This window comes from Homalodisca vitripennis, chromosome 7, assembly GCF_021130785.1.
Source record: "Homalodisca vitripennis isolate AUS2020 chromosome 7, UT_GWSS_2.1, whole genome shotgun sequence".
Taxonomy (NCBI): domain Eukaryota; kingdom Metazoa; phylum Arthropoda; class Insecta; order Hemiptera; family Cicadellidae; genus Homalodisca; species Homalodisca vitripennis.
The window spans coordinates 87,003,018-87,023,968 of NC_060213.1; the positions used below are offsets into that span (position 1 = coordinate 87,003,018).

General features: G+C 31.3%; 1 protein-coding gene across 1 annotated transcript; it reads left to right on the forward strand.

Moving 5' to 3' along the window:
• Positions 1 to 6,741: 6,741 nt before the first annotated feature.
• Positions 6,742 to 19,905, forward strand: LOC124366564. Its single transcript, XM_046823159.1, has 2 exons — positions 6,742 to 6,978; positions 17,959 to 19,905. Exons 1-2 carry the CDS (start codon positions 6,937 to 6,939, stop codon positions 18,283 to 18,285), a joined length of 369 nt encoding a protein of 122 aa, XP_046679115.1. The 5' UTR covers positions 6,742 to 6,936; the 3' UTR covers positions 18,286 to 19,905.
• Positions 19,906 to 20,951: the final 1,046 nt, after the last annotated feature.

Sequence of the window (20,951 nt, forward strand, 5' to 3'; positions counted from 1 at the left end):
TTCGTTGCTTCATAAATAAATCATACACATTTTTATACATTAATCGCCTAATTACATCTTCCCTCATTGCCATTATAGACACTTACATAGTCGTTATGAAGCTATTTACTATGTAAATTCTTAAGAGTATATTCACTATGACGAACCTTAGAAGGAGGTTGTTTACTACGAAGGACTTTTTTATTAATCGCAAATCCTTAGGAGCTTACTCACCACCCATATCTTTAGGAGTCTACTTGTAACGCAAAATCTTAGGGGTATACTGACCATGCAAACCTTTATGAGTCTGAATATCATTCACATCTTACGAGTAAGATTTCCGAAAAGTCTTAGGAGTCCACTACGACTCAAATTTGTAGGAGTCACTTACCATTCAAATTCTAACGGATATAATTATATACCAAGCCTTTAGGAGGTAACTTTCCACTTAATTAATTATTGCTTGGTAAATATTGGTAATTAAAAAGCCCCCTGGTAGTCGTGTTTAATATAAAACCCACTGCTGTACCAGAGGTTAAGAGATTGTGGCTATCGCGTTGCATGGGACTAAAGATAGGGTAAAGCTGATGAAACTAATTTACAAATGTGTAAGCTGGAGACGTTATCCCAACTAAACAAGTCACAGCAAGCAAATCAGGAACCTAATTTCCGTGATTTTCGTCAAATTTTCATACTGTGGTATATTCTGTTTACTTGTTTTTCTGTACCATCCATGTGGTATAGTATGGTTAGACACAATAGCAATGAATAAATTAGTATTTAACAGCGTAAAATGTTTATCGATGAATAAAACAAGAGTATTAAAAATATAAATATAAGAGTTTATTTATAAATATAAGCATTCTAAGCAAATTTGTATCTAAAAGATTCTTCTTACTTAATTATTTATTTTAATTTTACAAGTATTTAAACCATATTACCAGATCTGTACACTCGATGTATAGCACATACAAATGTACTAACCTGCCCCAAGAGGTCTTGTCCCTCGAGCCACAGAGACTGAATGTTGATTATAATGGAGTTACGCCTCACCTCTAACCCGTCCGCCCTGTGATGATGAATTATTCATACAGTTTACTCAAGGGAAACTGTTGGTGGCTCGGGCACGCCTTAGCTTTCGCTGTAAGATGGCGACTTTAATCCAGTGCTTATTGTATACGCAATTTACTAGAGCACACTTTAGTGCTAATAATAAATGTTAAGTATAGAGATATTGTTGAAATATTATTGAAAGATGTATAACTTGTATAACTCACAGTAAAAACTTGTTATTTATTATGTTTCCAAGGATTAAACACTGCATTTTCTAACCGAAAATTACATTCTTTTCAATTACTTGATTGTCAGTGGAGTAAAATCATACTTTTAATTTAAATTGTGTTGTATTCACCGAGCATAATAAAAAAAGGTATTATCATTAAAACAACTTGGCAACTTTCCATATTATTTTTTACCAAAACATGTCTATCAACATTTTAAAATAAAAGGTATGTTTTTTTGGAAATATATGTTAAGCCTCTCTTTTCGGATTTGGACTAACGAATTTTACCACTAATATACTTTAAAACATTATATATCAGTCCTACTGGGAATATATGTATCTAAATCATTCTCAAAACCTACTGAATGAATATTTGTGAAAATTAGAGACAGTAAATTTTTTCAACATTTAATATTTCATTATAATTTATAAGATACGAGCTTTAATTAATTCCTGGTTTAAACCTTTTGATTTGAATCTCAAATGTAACTAAATGATTAAATTTTAGATGTTTTATTATCAAACTATAATGTACAATGATAGACAGATACATTACGTGAGTCTCTACTTTAAAACATTATAATGCAAGACATCAACAAGAGTTTTTACTATAATAATTTGAAAGCAACAATAGTTGTGTAAATATTCATCGTCAATTATAAGCATTCCATCTAAAATTTTCAGCAAAGCAGACTCATTCGGAGTAAAGGTAGATTTCACATGTGGTTGTCATCTCTAAATATACAACTGAAGATCCATTATTACTTTATATATTTAATTCACACAACACTGATGGGACAATAACTCTCAATGTTAGCATGATAATATAATCATAACACTTTCAATCATTTTGAAACTCCCAATTCTTGAAATACTAAAACACAATATTTTTATAAGCATAAAAATTTCTTTGTAAAACTTGGATTTGATTTAGTTACAATTAATCCAAAATTTTGTGTGTAACCATATCCATTTATTAGTTTTATTTTATAACTTTAAATAGCCACCCTCTTGCAACCTTATGAGCTATTAAAAAATAATTAAGAAAGAATGTTCCTTGAAAATTATAAGAAAAGTATCAGTTATTTTTTCATTATGCTATGTAATACCCGAGATAAAAAATTTCCCAAATGAGAATAACATCCATTTTGAAACGTTTTATAGTAAACTCTATTATCGTTTTATAGCTTGAGTCTGTTTAACGATCTCAACCAATTTATGTGTAAATACTGTATCTATATCACCTCTAGTCTGAATCTATAATAAACTACGTTATTTATCGTGTTCAAAAATTCCCAAATGTTGTATACAATTTAAAACGTTTTAAGCCCGCTATTAGAAAATCTTATAATATAAAAATAACGTAGACATAAACATTATTGAGCTGAATCTCGGATATGAATCTAACACGAGTATATTATAAACTCCTAAATGCCGTAATTTTTTTAATATTTAGACTAAACTAAGTACAAAATAGAACATAGTAGATAACTAAAACAACTTATATTCTTCTATGTTTTCGATATCTTTAAAGGTTTCAAGATGCGAGCATTCAAAATTTGCAAAGGAAACGTCATATATAATTTGTCATACATTATCGCACAAAACAAAAAGTGTTTTAATTATAATGGTCGTTTACAATAATGTTTATTCTTACGTAATTTCTATCTCGTAAGATTTTCAAATAGCGGGCTTAAAACGTTTTAAGCTTTATACAACATTTGGGACTTTTTAGATACGATAACTACCGTGTGTATATATATATATATATATATATATATATATATATATATATTTAAATATATAATATACCTTTTTTGGACATGGGCCATACATTCAAGTTTTTCAGTATTACATTGTGGGCCATATGGCTTGAGGTTTGCGATGGTAGTATAGGCAGTTGTGTCAGCATCGCCAAGATTTGTCACAACTGACATTATGGAGCTTTTCATAACGCTGAAAGATATATTTATCACACCAGCTACCTCCATGCCACCACTAAAACCTTGGTAGTTAGCAGCACAGGTTTGTTCATGCTTTTTAAGCATATTTTTGCGTCTGTAAAATTTTCTTATTATTTCAACATCTACTACCTTTTCTGTATTTATGCATATATCAGATACTACGCTATTCTGCGAGGTATGGCCCCTTTTTGGCTACGTACCATCCAAAGCTGTTGTAAGGTTAGGTTTATCATTTGCTGGTGGGTCTTCCTCACTTTCCATTTTTTGTAAGGCCATAGCCTCTTCAGTATTTTGTTTCATGGTACCTAAACTCACCTATTTGACAAAATTTTGTAAGAGTACATTGTAAGGCTTGAATTCAGTGGGACATGTCATATTAATGATACCACCGAACTGTTGTGCTGCCCGCTCTCCCAACCCCTTGCATCACAAAGCCAACACTAGTCGGACATTTACTTCAGTCTTGCCTGAATCTAACACTTTACTGTTTGCATCAGATACACAAAGGCCACAGCCATTACACTTCACGACAAGTTTTGCAGTGATGCCTAATAACTCACAAGCAAAACTGAGATTGAGCTCTGAGCACGAACAACAACCTGATCAAGTAAATTTTGAAGTGTTTGTATGTTTGCAATGTCATTAATACTACAGTCACCTTTTCACAAGCACCAATTTTCTTATTAGATAAACTTTCTTTGGGTGGCTTAAGAGGATTAGGACTAGATGTACTAGGCCTAGGATCTGCACTTAGCACACTGTCACTGGGTACATACACCACTCTAGGCTTCCCTACATTTTTAAGCATTTTCAAAACTTTATTAGAATATCTAGGCATTGTAATAACTCAATTATAAAACTTTTCACAAACACATCAGTCACAAATCAAACTTTTACGATTGAAATGTTTTTCTTGGTTATAAACAGATAAAAACATTCATAAACAAGAAATCTAAGCATAAAGCACGTGATAAACAGGTTTACCAACTACAAGAAACGTAATAGCACAACACGTGTCTTTTCACTCTAAACTAAGTACTATAAAAATATTTTTTTGTATTAATCTCTCTGTAACTCTCGCAAATAAATGCAGTACAGCTTTCACAAAAAAATAATAAAAAAGAATTACTACATGTATATTTATGAAAATAGTCTTAAATTAGCGGTAATTAAATGCAGAATAATGTTCGATAAAAAACAAAAACAGTGTTTCTTTACTCCCATTGACCTCCCAACTCTCCCTAAGGTACCTTACTGCTTGGGGTTGATAACCTGCACGTGGGTACTCATGATTACATTTTATTCAAGTTTATTTGAATCTCATTTCAAATTTCATGGGGTATATTATATTTATTCAAAACTTCCAACCTAAAAATACATCATAGCAATATAGTTTTTATTTGGACAACTAAATGATAGTTTATTTAGTTTAAATCCATAACTTTACACTTTGTGAATATGTTTATGTCAGCCTGTGGGTTTTAGCCAAAGGATGTTTCCCTTCTAAAAAAACAACTAAAATAACGCTAGATCCTACATATAAGTCTGTATATTGGCTACTTAACAAAAAACTGTGTGCGTATAAAGAAGTTGGAATTATTGAAAAACCAGATCATTGGTTTGTCACTTAGTGTTGGATTTTTAAAATGTGCATAAAATTATTGTTACAAGCTGATTTAATAATTAAAAGCTTTTTCATACAAATCGGAAGTAGCAAACCATTTCGTTTCACGTCTTATTTGTAGCTTTTACCCAATCACAGTTCAATTTTGAGTGCCTACACAGTCGTACAATTTAATAATACACGAACTATTTTGTGTGCTTTACAACTTGTGTCTTAAGAGAGTGTTTAAATATAGCAGGGAGCTTTCAAGAGTTTATCATTATTCTGTGATATAAACAATTAGTTGTTACTACGTTCCGACTGCACCTTGATATGTTTTATTGTTTAATATTTTTATCATTCAAGACTTGAACTTTTAAAAATCTGAAATTTGATCTATAATTTTACAAATAACTAAACTAATAAGTAACTAAAAACTATGAACAAATCATACCAAGGCGCTGTGACACGCAAAATCCTTAAACGTGCACTTAAATAATTTAACACACATGTGTTGGAGGACCCAAGAGAACTTAACGAAAGTTTGACCAACCAATTACAAATTCGTTTATTCTGCTAATGTCTCGTTGTCATCATGGTTATCGATAACATCAATTTAAAGTTTTTTAATGCAAAAATGAGATAATGAAAAATTATGGAAAGGGAGTGGGCGTTTTTTAATACTGGTAAACGACGTTCTAATAACTTTAGTATAATGATTTTTTTCACTGTCTATTCTGTTTGGTTTTTGGTTTCCTCTTTATTTCGTTCTTTAGTATTAGTGATCACTAATGTTACATTACATATCACTTATTTAATTGGGTTAAAAAGGTTTCTAATTGTTTTTTTTATATATCTAGCCTACTTTTTTAATTAGCTTTTTATTCAAATTGAACTTTAGTAACTATACACATGGGTTATATTAGTAAAGTATCACATGTAATGTTTAAATAAAATTTAGCTTCATTTCTGTTATTAATTTTGTAAATAAAGACTGTTACGTGGTGTAAACAGTTGCTTATCGAAAATAAAATAATTAAATTGATGTTTTCTTCCAAGTTTCATGGGCTTTATAATATAACCATTCGATTATAAAGACTTTTAAGTTTTACAATTGTGAGGCAATTTTGAAACACGATGTATTTTCGGAAATTTTCAAGTAAAACACTGTTCTAGAGACCATAAGTTGGAATAGTTGTAATATTTAAAGCAAATTTTACAGAATCTGGTATACTTCATTTCTTAACATATAACATTGTGAGGTTTAAAGTACTGGTTGGCTGCAATACTCCGTGTTTTCAAGTAATGATATAGGTTTGCAATGTGAACGGCATTGTTCATTCCAAGAAAACGTTCTCTTGTAGGAGGCACCCACGGGTAGGTGTGTTGGCGTTGCCCAAACATGATACTTCAATATTTAAAAGAGGCCTTTCTATACATGTAGTACTATGTCTCATGCGACATAAAAAGTAAAATAGCCACATATATAAGAGAAAAATAAAATTATGTTATTTGGTAATACTTATACGAGACAGTTATAATTCAATAGATACACTTAACTCATGTTGTATTTAAAATATTTTATTCGTATGTTTTATAATATAAGATGCATGTTAAAGTCTTATTCATATATACCTTTGTTCATATACATAACTATTCATATATAGTTATGTATTTTGAATAAGTAAAATTATTATTGATAGTTAAGTAGTGTGGGTGGATTAAGGGCACAATACGTTTAATGTATCTTACATCTGAATGGTAAGAATGTCTAAAACACGAAGAGGTTTATTGCTGGTTAAAGACAAAGTATTTATCAAACAATAAACAACTGCAATGTTTGCACTGGAAATGCGAAGAAGTAGAAACATGAAGTGTTTCATGGAAAACATGACTCTCAGTCGAGCTTCGAAGCTGTGAAAAGTACGCAACTATCTTGCGAAACATCTGTAATTTACATTCTCTAGTACCTTGTTTGCAGGGGACAAACATTGTTGTCCATGTATGTCAGCGCCCTTATCTCCTTCTCTTGTCGTCTTTTGTTTATTGGAATATAAAAACTCCAACGGACACCAGCGTCGCGTACACAAACGAAATCTCCATCAACCATGACGCGCTCTCTAGGATTCATTGTGTTTGCGTGTCTCCTGGTAAGTTTTCTCTACATTTGGTTTTGCATTTAAAAATATATGCTGCAAATCTGAAAGGCTACCATCGTAAACAATCGGCGCCTAATCTATGTATAGTTATGACTGTAATCGAAAAAAGGGAAATTTTTTACAACAAGGTGTACAAAATATTTAAAATATTCTGAAAGAATAGTACTTCAAATAAGTATGTTCGCGTCACTACTTTTTGTACATTTCACTTTTTGTTTGCACTTATTTTATACGTGGGATTTGTTGACCAAATTCATACTTATAAAATATAATACTTTTAATATTGATTTGTACAATTTAAAATTACCTCTCTAGACTTACAGTTCAAACATTCGATGCTGTTACAAAATTCAAAATATCTTATTACCAACCATCGATTCAATTTGTTTAAAGGGTTCATTTTTCTTTAAAATATATATAAGAGATATTATAAAAGGTTGAATTTAAAAATTTAAAAAGACAATGGTTTTGTATATTATGTTTATAGATTATTAAAAATTATGATTCTATATGTGTATTTCAGTATGATATCCTAATGTGTTCATAATACGAATTAAATAAAAATCAGTAATGTTCATAAATACAGCTATAACCCAAAATTATAAATTTTATTGTGTCGTTTTTTTAGACAAAACTCTGTTTTGTCTTGCCTTTTATTGCGTTGTTTTCATTCTTGCCGTAATAAGTTAAAGGTACAACGATATAATACGATTAAAAATATGTGCTGAAATGCATTTATTACAATAATATTTGCTTACATAGTTGTGTTTAGATTCCTTGTAAGTATAAACATCTTGGCAAGAAGTACTTTAATAGAAAACTGCAGTACAACTTTAGTCCGAAAAAGGATTGCATTTTCGTGGGAAACGTGCATTGTAATAGTGTTATTCCTGTTTTAAAACAAATGTTTTGCCTCATCTCCGTAAGATATAAAGTAAAGATTTTTTTTTTTAATTTTATGTCAAGTGAGAGAAATATTTGTATGACATATGGACTGGAGGAAATGAACTTTGGTTTACATAAAAATTTTAGATTTGGTTAAGGTCTCACAAAAATCACCGTGTCTTTAAATACAGTGTCTTAATTCACTCAAATTCAGTTTTTTTGCCATCAACAGATTCATATTTAATGTGTGTAATTCATATAAAATATATCATACACGCATGACTAAGTTTAAAACTTTGACAGTTTTGAATGTGTTATTAATATTCATAACACATTGTGAATTGTCTTATTTCTTATAACAACACAAATAAACAGTACGCCCTTATAAATAAGATCTTTAATGCACATTGAAAGTCAAGAAAAGTGTTCACATCGTTGGTGTGCCGTGTATATGTAGGCCTAAAAATTTTTAATCTAATACTTTTTTATCCGAAATGAGTGTTTGTATGTTTTGTGTTGTGTATATGTGTTATACGAACTTTACTACAACAACGAAGATAATGTTTTATCATGTGTCTGATGATGGAATGATTTCCGAAACATGTAACTTTTGACAACACCACACAGTTATTTTTGGACTTTATAGAGGTAAGATACATAATTAATTGTCAATATAAACGATCTGAAACCACACAATGTATAATATTCAGTAAAGAATAAAATACAGTGAAGGTATTCATTCCTTTAAGTCAACTTAATTATCAACAGAGTTGGAAATTTACTACAATGCGCAATGTTTACACACACAATTGTACGATACAGTAATCAGCTTGTAAAACAGAATGCAGTAGTGTATACTAGTTTAGCACATTGAATTACAACTCTCATTACTTGTACACTTGGCAATTATTGATCATTATACATAAAAAAATGGCTTGTTCTAGAACTTTACAACAGAGTTTTTTTTTTCTTAGTAAATTTCCAAATTAAAAATTTAGGTAAGTAGTAAAACTCTTGGTTTTAAAAAACCTTATTAAAAATCAAATATATTATTTTCAACTACACACTTCTGCTTATTTTCCTTTTTGTTTTGTTCAGTACGATGTGTCTTAGAGTATGTGCCTTGTAGCACGGGTCAATAAATAACTGATATCTGGAGTATTAGTGTTATGTAGGAGGTGACCCACTCATAGAAGACTATTATTTGTGTATCTTTATGTTATTTCCATAGAAATCTAAATATTTAAATCACATTCATGCTTTTTCGCCTCCAGAGGCCAAAACCTCGCATACTGAAAAACGTGGGTAAAAAATGAAATTTAAACCAAAACTTTTAGCCACTTGTTATTTTTTCTGATAATCTCTTCCCATTTTACGGACTTACAAAATTTTTAATATCACTATTATATCTCACCTGTTTTTTTTATTGAGAGAAAAGTAGGAGGGTTTTTACAATTATCAGGCAAATTTGCTCCGATTGCTGTTGTTCTTACTAGTTTTCATGTACCTTGTAAAATTTATAGATAGTGGTAATTCAACGGTTTTAGATGTAAATGATAACGAAACAATATAATATGATATAATCTCACAATTTGTTACCCACTACATTTAACTTGATCATTGTATTTTATATTATATAATAGTTGGTCATCCAATTGAAGTTTCAGATGCCAACCGTATTTATTACTTTTAAATATTTGTATCAGTTATTTCAAAATATATAGCATTACTTCAAATAACTGAAAATTATGAATACTTACATTTACAAAATTAAGCGTTCTAAAAATTGTATTATAAAACTGTTATACTCAGTTTAAATTAAGAGTTTTACAATGGCAGTGCTATAAATTTTAGGCCTATAATTATCATCAGATATACAGTTAAACGAATGAATGTAAATAATATAGCTTCATTTTGATATTTCGATATAACTGACACGCAAAAACTTACATTTCTCTCGGTGAAGGAACACTCATCATAGTCTTTATAATTTTGGTTGTTATTTAATAAGTTTGTGTTTCTGGTTTGGATTATCATTACATTATGATAAGAAAATTGTAAGGGTAAGTGTTTTTTACGGTTCTTTCACTGGCAGAAAAAACACATTTTAAGCAGAAAGCGGATGTTGTCCGCAGATCCTCTCGCATTGCCACTTGTAGTTAAACCTCACTACTTTCATGGCTTGCCTTAGCAGATTTAACGTTATTGTGCTACTGTGATGTTCAGGAATTTATCTTGGAATTTCCCTTCTCGAACGGAAATGTTTAGAAATTTTAGTTAATAGTTGTTCAGATTCGTCCAAATAAATACGTTCTCTAATTGGATAATATACCATTGACTGATAGTATTTATCTCGTGAACCCTCATAGATTTGAGGTTCAGACAACGAAAACGTCCCTTGATTCAGTTTTTCACGTCATCGACAACCACCAGCTATGTATCAGATTTTGTATTTCTGCTTCCATTTTTCGCTGCTACACTTGTACTACTTGGCAATTGTTTTTAATCTTTAATTATTTATATATTTCATATACTACAATAGTTTTGTTGTTGTGACAAACCATACAATTTCGCATAAGTTTCCCGTTCTCCAGTAGTAATTATAAATCATTCGTTTTATCCGATATTGCAATAACGTGTTAGATTGTTTATACAACTGAGGAAAAAATCAGATTGCAGATCTCGAAACGTAGTTTAACTGATTTCTTGTATCACTGAACCATGGTAAAAGGTCCCCAAAAAATCCTATTACCTTCACAATTCTACCTTCGATAAAACACTATAAACAAATAAGTCATTGTTAGTACTTTTATCTGATTTTATAATTTTTATATATGAAAACTATTATAAATTTTAAAATAAATTGAGTGTGTACAAAGCCGTTTCTTTAAATAACAGTATCATACACAAGTTAATATATTATTATTTTGTTTGAACAATTATTTTTATCTTCTTCAAATATTACTAGTATTGAATAGGTTTTAATGAATGATGAGAATTTAAAAACGCTAAAAACAAATCTTAAATAATCCTTTTTTCAAATAACACATGAAAGAGCAATCTTGTTTGGAAAGGAAACTTTTTACTATATTCATACGTTTTTACTCAAACTCTTTCAATAAGCCTTCCGCTAATGCATTATTTTAAAAAATAAATTAACCTTTAATTCGAAATTTCACATTTTAAAAAATACAATCAAATTTATATTTTTGTACTCCCACTAACAAGTGTATTGCTTTAAATAATTTGAAAATTCCTGCATTTATATCAAATAGCAAGATTTTTTGAAAGTAAAACATTTATTCATAACAAGATAAATAGTAGTTTATAACAATTTTATATACAAAGTCATGTTTTTTAACAATAAGGTGGTTGCAGGAAAACACTCCATTGCGACCTATCTTATACAGATAGTAGGGGAATGAAATAATGCATGGAAATAATTATACTGTAAAGATGAACAAAATAACTTCCACCCATTAGAAACCGTTCTGTAAAAGGAGAGAATAATATACTATGTGAATATTCACAAATTTTTGCACTAGAGGAAATTTCACTAGGCAAAATCATATACTTTAAAATTTAATCAAAACAACGTGCATATACTTTCTATAATCTTTTTGGACCTGATAAAACTATTTCTGATTCTCGTTTACTTTCATTGACGCAATATATTACGTTGCTTCGTACTGCATTCGTTTGAGTACTTCATATTGGACGTGAAATAGGTTCAAGGTTTTCGTCACAAATTTTCCAACTAAATGTGATTTGTTTCAGGGAATTGCGTTCTGCAAACCCACTATAGCAGCTGATTCCGGTCCATTACCGTATTCAGACGCGGAATCCCTGCCAGCTTCCCTAGCGATCGCTGATGCAGTACCTCAGCTACCCGACCTTATGACGCTGCTAGCTCCTCTCTTAGATCTTCTCATGCCTGTTTTAATGCTGCTCGCTCAACCCGTGCTGAGTTTGTTATCTCTGCTTGGTATTGAACTACCAATGTGAACAAGACAGAACTATTTTTAGGTCTTAAAGTGTATTTTCCGGCGAGTGTTAACACAGTGTGGAACGCACGCAGATTTAACTAGTTATAGATAAACTGTCTACAAATAAGGTGTAAATAAAAATAATTAAAACCAACTATTCCGTCCTCATTACTGCAAACCAAGTAATTCTGTATAGCATTAGTAGCTACTTTAGCGTAAATAATTATGACTATTTCTCTAAACTTGAAAAAAATTATGGTTGCCTGTAAAGTCGGTTTTACGGGCGAAGATTTTACGTGATAACGTCTTTTTCTCGGTAGAATATTTATTGATATGAATATTATTAAATTGCACAATAGGAACAAGGAATTGAATGAAAATAAGAATTGCACAAATTTTAACTATAGAAATATATTTTGTTTACTAAAACATTGTACATAATTTGAAATTAATTAAAATTTGTTATTGTAAATGGTAAAGTTGAATAAAACATTTACTAAAATTGGAATTTGAAATTCTTGCTAAACACAGTTAAATTCTAACTCCGCGCGTGGTGATTGGTCGGTTTAGTTCGTTTGTTTGGTCGCACTGTTATGACAGGTTAGAGGTTATAATTTGTTATTTTAAATGTTTGACTAGCAATACGCGCTGTTTCTTCTCAATCGACTGAATTACGATTGATTGCAGAGTGATTTAAACTAATAATTTACTTAACACTATCAACATTTGTCAATAGTATGACATAACCTATAAACTCAGTTTCTCAACTTTTGTGTCAATCTAACAATTAATCAATCAATCATAGTTTACTATAATGAAATATCAGTGTACAATTATTTACCTTTATTGTTGTACATTTGTCAATAGTATAACATAACCTATAAACTCAGTTTCTCAACTTTTGTGTCAATCTAACAATTAATCAATCAATCATAGTTTACGATAATGAAATATCAGTGTACAATTATTTACCTTTATTGTTGTAGTTGTTGTAAATGACGAATCTAAGCACTCCACATTTTCACGAATAAACATAGTTATCTGCTTTATCCCGTGCGGCGGACCCACAGTTATCTGCTTTATCCCGTGCGGATACCGTGCGGCGGACCCACTGGACGGGCATCGTAACGTTACCGGGCGTTACACTTTTTCATGATTGACTCCGAGCCGCAACCTAATTTAAGACGTTGTCACGTCAAAAATTGCGATTGTTATGCAGATACAAATTAGTAACATTATTTTCAACCGTGTGCACTCTTAAAATAATGAGATGTAGATTTACATCACAAATAAGAAATCTATGGTAACTCCAAAAATATAGACGATCTAGTTGCGTGTCTTAACAACAAAAATATTAACCGGATTATCAAACGTTTCGTACGGAAAATGGGTCAGGTCTTTAGCTATTTACTTTACGGAGACAGTGGTTAATGTTCCAGCAATGAGATGTGAAATGAAATGAAAAATGAAATGAAAAATGTCTTTATTAGAGGCGAAGTTAGGACTATAAAGTCCTCTCTACCACCTAACCTTGTAAAAAATTAAACTAACATACATATACATGTATAACTAAAAATAAATCTATTTATTTACCTTATACGTTAAAAGAATCTAAGCTTTATAATAATAAAATAAACATCTATAATTAATGTAACTTTATAAATATTACAAAACTATAATGAGACATACACGCATTCATTCAACTTGCATTCAGTTGCCCTAAGTACCACATTCCAAAGCCGCCAACCGCTATACCCCCTGAGCCCCCAGCATCAAGGCTCTGACTTCCGCCCCAAAGCGATGGTGACACCCTATTATTACAATTTCTACTATTTTAGTATTTTATTATAAATCTCATGTTATTGTGCCCTCACCTTAATATTATCACTTTGTAGACACTTATAAAGTTGTCTATTCGGATGTTAAAAACAGACTTAGATTATTCAATCTCACATTACAGTCTTAAATCAATCTTCTGACTATCAACCCATGTTCCCTCGGTAAGGTATGTCATACAAGTCTCCCTCTATAGAAGCTAAGGCAACTGAAAAGAACATTCAACTGTTGAAAAGTTTCTGAATACTTTCTTGCAGGGAGTGTTCATTTTTTTTAGTTTCACGTTACTTCATATTGATCATTTATTTATATTTTTTGTAAAATATCATAAAGAACGTAATCATTGTTGGATCTAAGCAGTTCAAATATATTTAGTGTGTATTATAATAATACTACGAACGCTTGTATTATTATTTTCTTTATTTGCCAAATTTTTCTATTCGTTTTTGTTCAGGTATAAATGGCACTTACGTATGTAGCTCCCGTAAAAACACAACCTCACGCTTCTCTTTCCTTATATTATGATAATGTTTGATCATTTATATTTTAAATTTCCAATACAATCTCTGGTCACGTAAAAAAGTAAATAACGTGAAGAAAAGTGTGGTTGTTTTTGAGAAAACATTATTGACATACGCCTTATTATCGTTTTAAAACAATAACGTGGGTGTAGTTTTTTAACTTAATCTTACTCTTTCTCTTAGTCGAGGCAATTTTAGCAATGTCCAAGGACAATTGCTAGAATTTTACTTACTTTTTATTTAATATAAAAATTTGTATGTTCTAGTTGTTTTGTTCCCCCTTATTATTATGATTTTTATCGTTTCCCCCACTGAGTTTACATACTTTGTGCGCGATATCTAACCCAATCAGTACAATTAAACGTGAAAGTCAAATTAAACTTTATTGAAACATTTTTATATAAGGAAATGTTTCCCAAAAAACAGGAATTGAGACCCAAGAAATTATTTACTGGAGATAACAATAATTTGGATTCGTGTGTTACTAGCCACAATAGCTGTACTTCCTACTATTTATAATTAATATGAGAAAAAACTTTAAACCTTAACCAAGACTAATTGGCTGTTAAAACAAACTACTAGTTTTAAGATTCCCAAGCTCAATTGTCTATTTTTACTTGAGCAAATATGTAAAATGTGCTGTAATATAATTATTACATGGTAAAATTGCTTAACACTCTAATGGTATAAAGCTTTTTGGGCATAACTTTTAAATATGAATGTTGTAAATTTAAAAACAGTTAAAAATAACCTTCAAGCATTAAAATTAATGTTTTGATGTTGTTGCAATGGCACGTAAAGAAACAAAAGAAATTCCTACACAAATTAACCCGTAAGGAGTATATACTTTTTACTGGAATGCAACTGAAACATTACCGAACTCTTGATAAACTTTTAAATTGCTTTTAAAACGTATTAGACGTTTTGCCTATTTGTTTACATAGTTAAAAAATTTTAACAAATTTTAGAGCAAAACCCTTTGCTCTATTACAAAACTAACATCAAACCCTGTTGAATGGTGATTAAGACTAGTAGTTCACTCTGTAGTAAATAAATAATTTTGAGAACTAAGAGATAAAACTTGTCAGGAAATATAAAAGATAACCAGAATTGATGTAAAATACAGTAGCATAAAGAAAACGAAGAAGCACGCAAGTGTAAAGGTAACAGATATGTAATGGTACTTTGTGTAAAAGTATACTTTGTGTATACTTTTTTGCAGAGTTCCTAGTATATTTTTAATTTTTTCGCATCTTTACTTTTCTTCTGTAACTTTTGCCGTGTTCTATTCAATGTTTTTGTTCATTTCTCGTTTGTGTGTATGGAACTTGGCATGTATTAATTCTTGGCATTTTAAAAAAGAACAAAGGGACATTTTTACCTTTACCGAGAAATGTAAAATCTTGGTATTTTCAAAGAGCGATGACAAATACGCTAAATCCTTTTATAGGCTTCACGTATGCTATGCCAATTATCAATGTAACGAATTTGTCGGTTTTTTATATATGTGTTATTTTGTTTAGTTAACTGTTTATTCTACAGCTTTTTTAGAATATAGTAGTGTGCTGTAGAATGTAAAATATAGGCAGGAAAAAAGAAACGGGAATGCTCGTAAGTAAATAAAATTTTATTGTCTCAGTTATCGCTATAAATTTATAGCTCGTAAATAAGGAAGACAACATAACAAGCTTCCCTGAGGCTACATGCACAATTATAAAGTTTATAGTTTATTTAATTATGATATTTGCGTTACTATTATATGTGTTACTTTGTCACATATTAAAATAAAATATCGATATAATCAGTGTCTATATAAATCTATTTATTCTATGATATTCTAGATGCCGTAATGTTACCAATAAGAACAATATTAAAACGATAGCTAACGCTAAGCCTAATTCCTCCATTAACATACATCATTATCGAACTCGATGTGTCAATATAGAAATATAGATTCGCACCAAAGTCCGTATGTCAGGTCGTTCATCATATATATAGAACGAAAAACAGAGAAAGACAGACACACAGAAATGTAAGGAGTATATATCGTACTTTTTACTGGAATGCAACTGAAACATTGCCGAACTCTTGATAAATATTGCCTTCGCTAACGCTAGGCCAATAAATATGTAATGTTTTATCCACAAAATATCCACTATAATAAAAACAATGAAATGCTTATGAAGGTATCATGCTTGAATCCATAGCTGGAATCACACGCCGCTTAGAAATATACTTATCTTTACATTAAGTTTCGGGATATATGCTATTCTATGGCCAAACCCATTCCACTAGTGACCATGATTAATTCAAAAGTTAATTTATTTTGGAATGAAACTTGTATTTCTTGAAAATTTTAACAAAATAATTCCTTCTGCCCTAACTTGCCACTGTCCGGATCCAGAAGCTAATTGGTATTTTTGGAGCTTCGTTCTACCCGTGAAAACGGATAAAACATATGGAATTTAATTTACACAAGATTATATTACCTTTCAGAGTAAATCTTTTGGGAGGTGGAACTCCTGTACTGTTAACTGCAGATCATTTGATCCCTAACCATTCCTCAGTAACATTTGTTCTAATCATTTCAATGTACGTCATTTTTAATGTTTTTGCATCGAATAATAAAACTAAAGATAGCACTAAGAGTTTATAACAGGACCGAAATTTAAATATGGAATATCCAAATAAATCTATATAATTTGAAATTGTTTGCAAAAATACGGCCAACCTCGCTTTAAAAATCATATAAAGATATCGAATCAATAAAATGAAATCCAAATAAACCTGAATTAAATGTTGATAATTTATTTTTGTAAGTTAATAGTAGAACCAGTAGTAAAACGTTTATTAGATTATAAGTGCTAAAACACATACAATGTTCCTTATTATCAAACAATGATAAACACGTATTTAATTCGATTACGAACTCCTTACGAAGTAAATAATCGTACGTATTGGAGAGCTGATTGCCGAAAGGTCTAAAATGTCGGGCTTTTGATCAGAGTTAGAGATAGCGCAGTTCCTTCGACCTTGTACTGTACCGACTCTCTTTCTTATTCGATATTGATAAGATAAGATTCTGCGGAATAGGTCCAATGATAGCTGTAGCAACCAAGGAGTTCATCACAGCTAAGCTTATACTAACATTTATTTATAACATTTAGCTGCTGGGAATAAATCGTTGGAACATTTTTATCAACATTCAACTTCGTCGTTGACAATGTACCGACTCTCTTCCTTATTCGATATTGATAAGATACTCGAGCAGGCCAATGACCCATATGGACGGGGAAAATAAGACTGATTAGGGTATAGAACTTAAAAAAAACTTTTAACTCCGTCTATAGTAACCGTAACAAGGATTGTAAACGCTAGTAAATCAGGATTTAAAGGAGTAATTGGCAACAATCTAAAATACCCTAGGTTTGAATAAAAAAATAAGTTTTATGGTTATCAAAAACGTTATCCATACTCTATGTTTCACAATATTAATCCTTAAGGACAAAATGTTTCAAAAAAGGATTTACTTAATGGATTCTGTGGAATAGGTCCAATGATAGCTGTAGCAACCAAGGAGTTCATCACAGCTAAGCTTATACTAACATTTATTTATAACATTTAGCTGCTGGGAATAAATCGTTGGAACATTTTTATCAACATTCAACTTCGTCGTTGACAACCTGTCCGTCAACGAGGTTATGTACGGTCCTACTTTTGTTTCACCAATGACTGTGTTGCAGGGAGCAGCTATCTGCAAGCCCAGCCCGTATGCGATCGCTGATGCCGAAGCACTGGCCACACCTAGTGCTCTCGCTGAGGCAGTCCCTACGGCCTTGGCGAGCCCTGCACCTCAAGATCTTGATGGAATACTTATGATGTTAACCGGAGCTGTTACTACAGTTCTCGCACCTGTTCTCATGCCTGTCATGATGTTGCTGATGCCTCTCACGATGGTTTTGAACATGCTTGGGGCACCCCTGTTGCCACTCCTTCAACCCGCGTTAGATCCCATTATTGGAGGTCTGGAACCTGTCTTTGATGCACTTGGACTTAATCCAACGAAATAGTATTAGTCACATCTGTATCCATCGATTTATAATATCAAGAGTCAGGATTTAAATTTATAATTATGTTACAAGCTTATTGTTCACTTATTTTTGACTTACATTTGGTTTTATGAATATATTGTGGAGAAACATTTTACCAGTAGACATTGTAATCACTATAAGGAGGTTATTTATAAAATTAATTACTGAAATGTAAATAACTGATTGATTGTTTAATGTTTGTATGATAGAGCATTTATTCTTACTACATATGTTCTAATATTCCAAATATTACAAAAAAACTCGATAATGCAAGCCTATTCTAAATAAAACATATTTTATATTTATTTTCTTTAAAACATAATTGTTCCAATTTTCAATTATTCAAATCCCTAATTTATGCTTTTCGTAACTATTTCTTTACTATCAGGCATTTTAAAGTTAATCTATTGTATATGTTTTATACCACTTTTGTAACCCTTCTAAAACAAATAAGTCAATAATTTTACCAGGCTTTTTTCCAGTTACCACTTTTTTCAAATAGAATAAATTCTATTTAACCGTGAGAATTAAGTACATTACGTAATTTAGTCTTGCACAAAAACTTTAAATACTGAACTGTTCTCCTGAAAAACACCATGCTTAAACTTTAGAAATATTTGTACGCTCTTGAACAGTATTATGATGAGTTGGTAAAGTGTTTCAATTTAATGTACGATAGAAAACTAATTTTGAATTTTAAACTTACAAGTTAAACCAATAAAATCTTAAGTGTTGAAAATGTTACTAACACCAAAATCCATATTTTAACACTGTTTTATAAGCTTCTCACACGTAAATAAAACAACTTTTATAATAAACTTGACTAATGCTGTTTATCTTTCTCTCCTTTAAATGCAACCTAAACGTCTCAGTTAAAAAGTTCAACGAATACTGTATTATTTACAAAAATGGACCAATTAGAAGTATTTTGGGAATTATTATATTAATATTGGACCATGAGTTTTATGTATTTGAAAATCAATATATTATAATCAAATATTGTTTTCTCACTGCATTTAAATCTTTAATCATAATATAAAAGTCGCTCAATGAGTTGCAAGTTGGCCGTAAGAGCTGTATTAAGCTTATTTACGTGATTACTATTTTGATGGCATTGGCCTTCTTAAGGAGTATTCTTCCACGGTGGATTTCTGTGTCAATTCCTGAAACAAGGACTCATGCCTGAAAAATGAGATATTTTATCTTTTAGGAATACCACCCTTGAACAGAATTCAGTCAGCCATTAATATAAGCTTTCTCTTGAGATCAGCTTACCAGATATGCATCTTTAGGTAGTTTGAAAGTGTTTTGTGTGATCTAGTGTCATAATCAGTAATAATTCACATGCTCTTCCAGACATGTCGTATTTGGACTGCAATTATCAACTCAGAATAAATCTACCTTTAATTCACTGAGGACTCTATCATTTGAACATAGTGAATTTTTGAACTTTTGCCTTTAATTTCATCATCGTGCCTATCGAAACTGAGCAGCTATCCATAAGTCTTATTGATAGAATATTGTTTTGTCTATATTTCTAATCTACCTATTTCAGTGTAATATGTAAACAATTATTTATCTGTACATGTCTATTATCTCTGTGTTGTAATGTAATACACCTTATCATTCACATGCGGAGATATATTTGCCTATTGCGTACTTTGTTATATGAACACATGGATTTACGTAGAGTCTATTGAAACGTAAATATCTTTCATGACAATAATGAAATAAACTATAGTATCTGGAGTAAGCTACATATACTGACCCCATGGCTCTGTGGTAGTGACGACCTTTAACATGCCTTATGACGTCAGAGCCGTTGCGAGGATCTCCTCCCTCGTCCAGGACCTCCAGGGCAGCTCGAGCGTACAGGAGCACAGCATCGTACTGGTAATTAATCGTAAAATAACTTCACGATTACGCAACTCCCAGCACATCTTTACTTAAATTGATAAGGACGTATATCAGAAAAAATGAGGTTTGTTGTTAGAGCCTATCTGACCAATACCATTGTAACCATTATTAGTTTATATGTTTTGATATGTTTTGTGGTCGTATATACCTCACTCACAATTGGGATAACACACTATGGAGTAAATAATAAACAAACATTTGCTTTGTATAAGAGATCAGAGGCCGAAAGCTTCCAGAAGCTCGAGACCTGCCAGAAAGCGAGAGCTGCCAGAGGTCGGGAGGCCCTACAGTTAAGATCTCCCAGAAGCCAAACAGATTTTAGAGGTAGAAACTATCCAGAGACTTGAGTGGTCAGATACTGAGGACCCTAAGACCGGAAATTGTCAGAGATTGCGGGCTACCGAGATTAAGGATTTACCAGAAGCCAAGATGACCTAGAGGCTCAGAGTTCTTAGAGGCGGAAGAGTTGCCAGAGGCCGGAACCTGGCAGAGGCGACAGCTTCCAGGGAACTTGGACGGCTGAGATACGAGACTAGATAGATGTCAGGAGTTCCTACAGTTTCAGATCACTCAGAGCCCAAACAGATTCTAAGGGCCTGAACTTTTCAGTGGCTGAGAGGTCCTAGGTGCTAATAGCCATGGATTAAAGACCATATATTTAAAAACCAATAGAATAGAACAAAAAAACTCATTAGCACTTGGTAGGTCAACATAATTTCTAAAGGTTT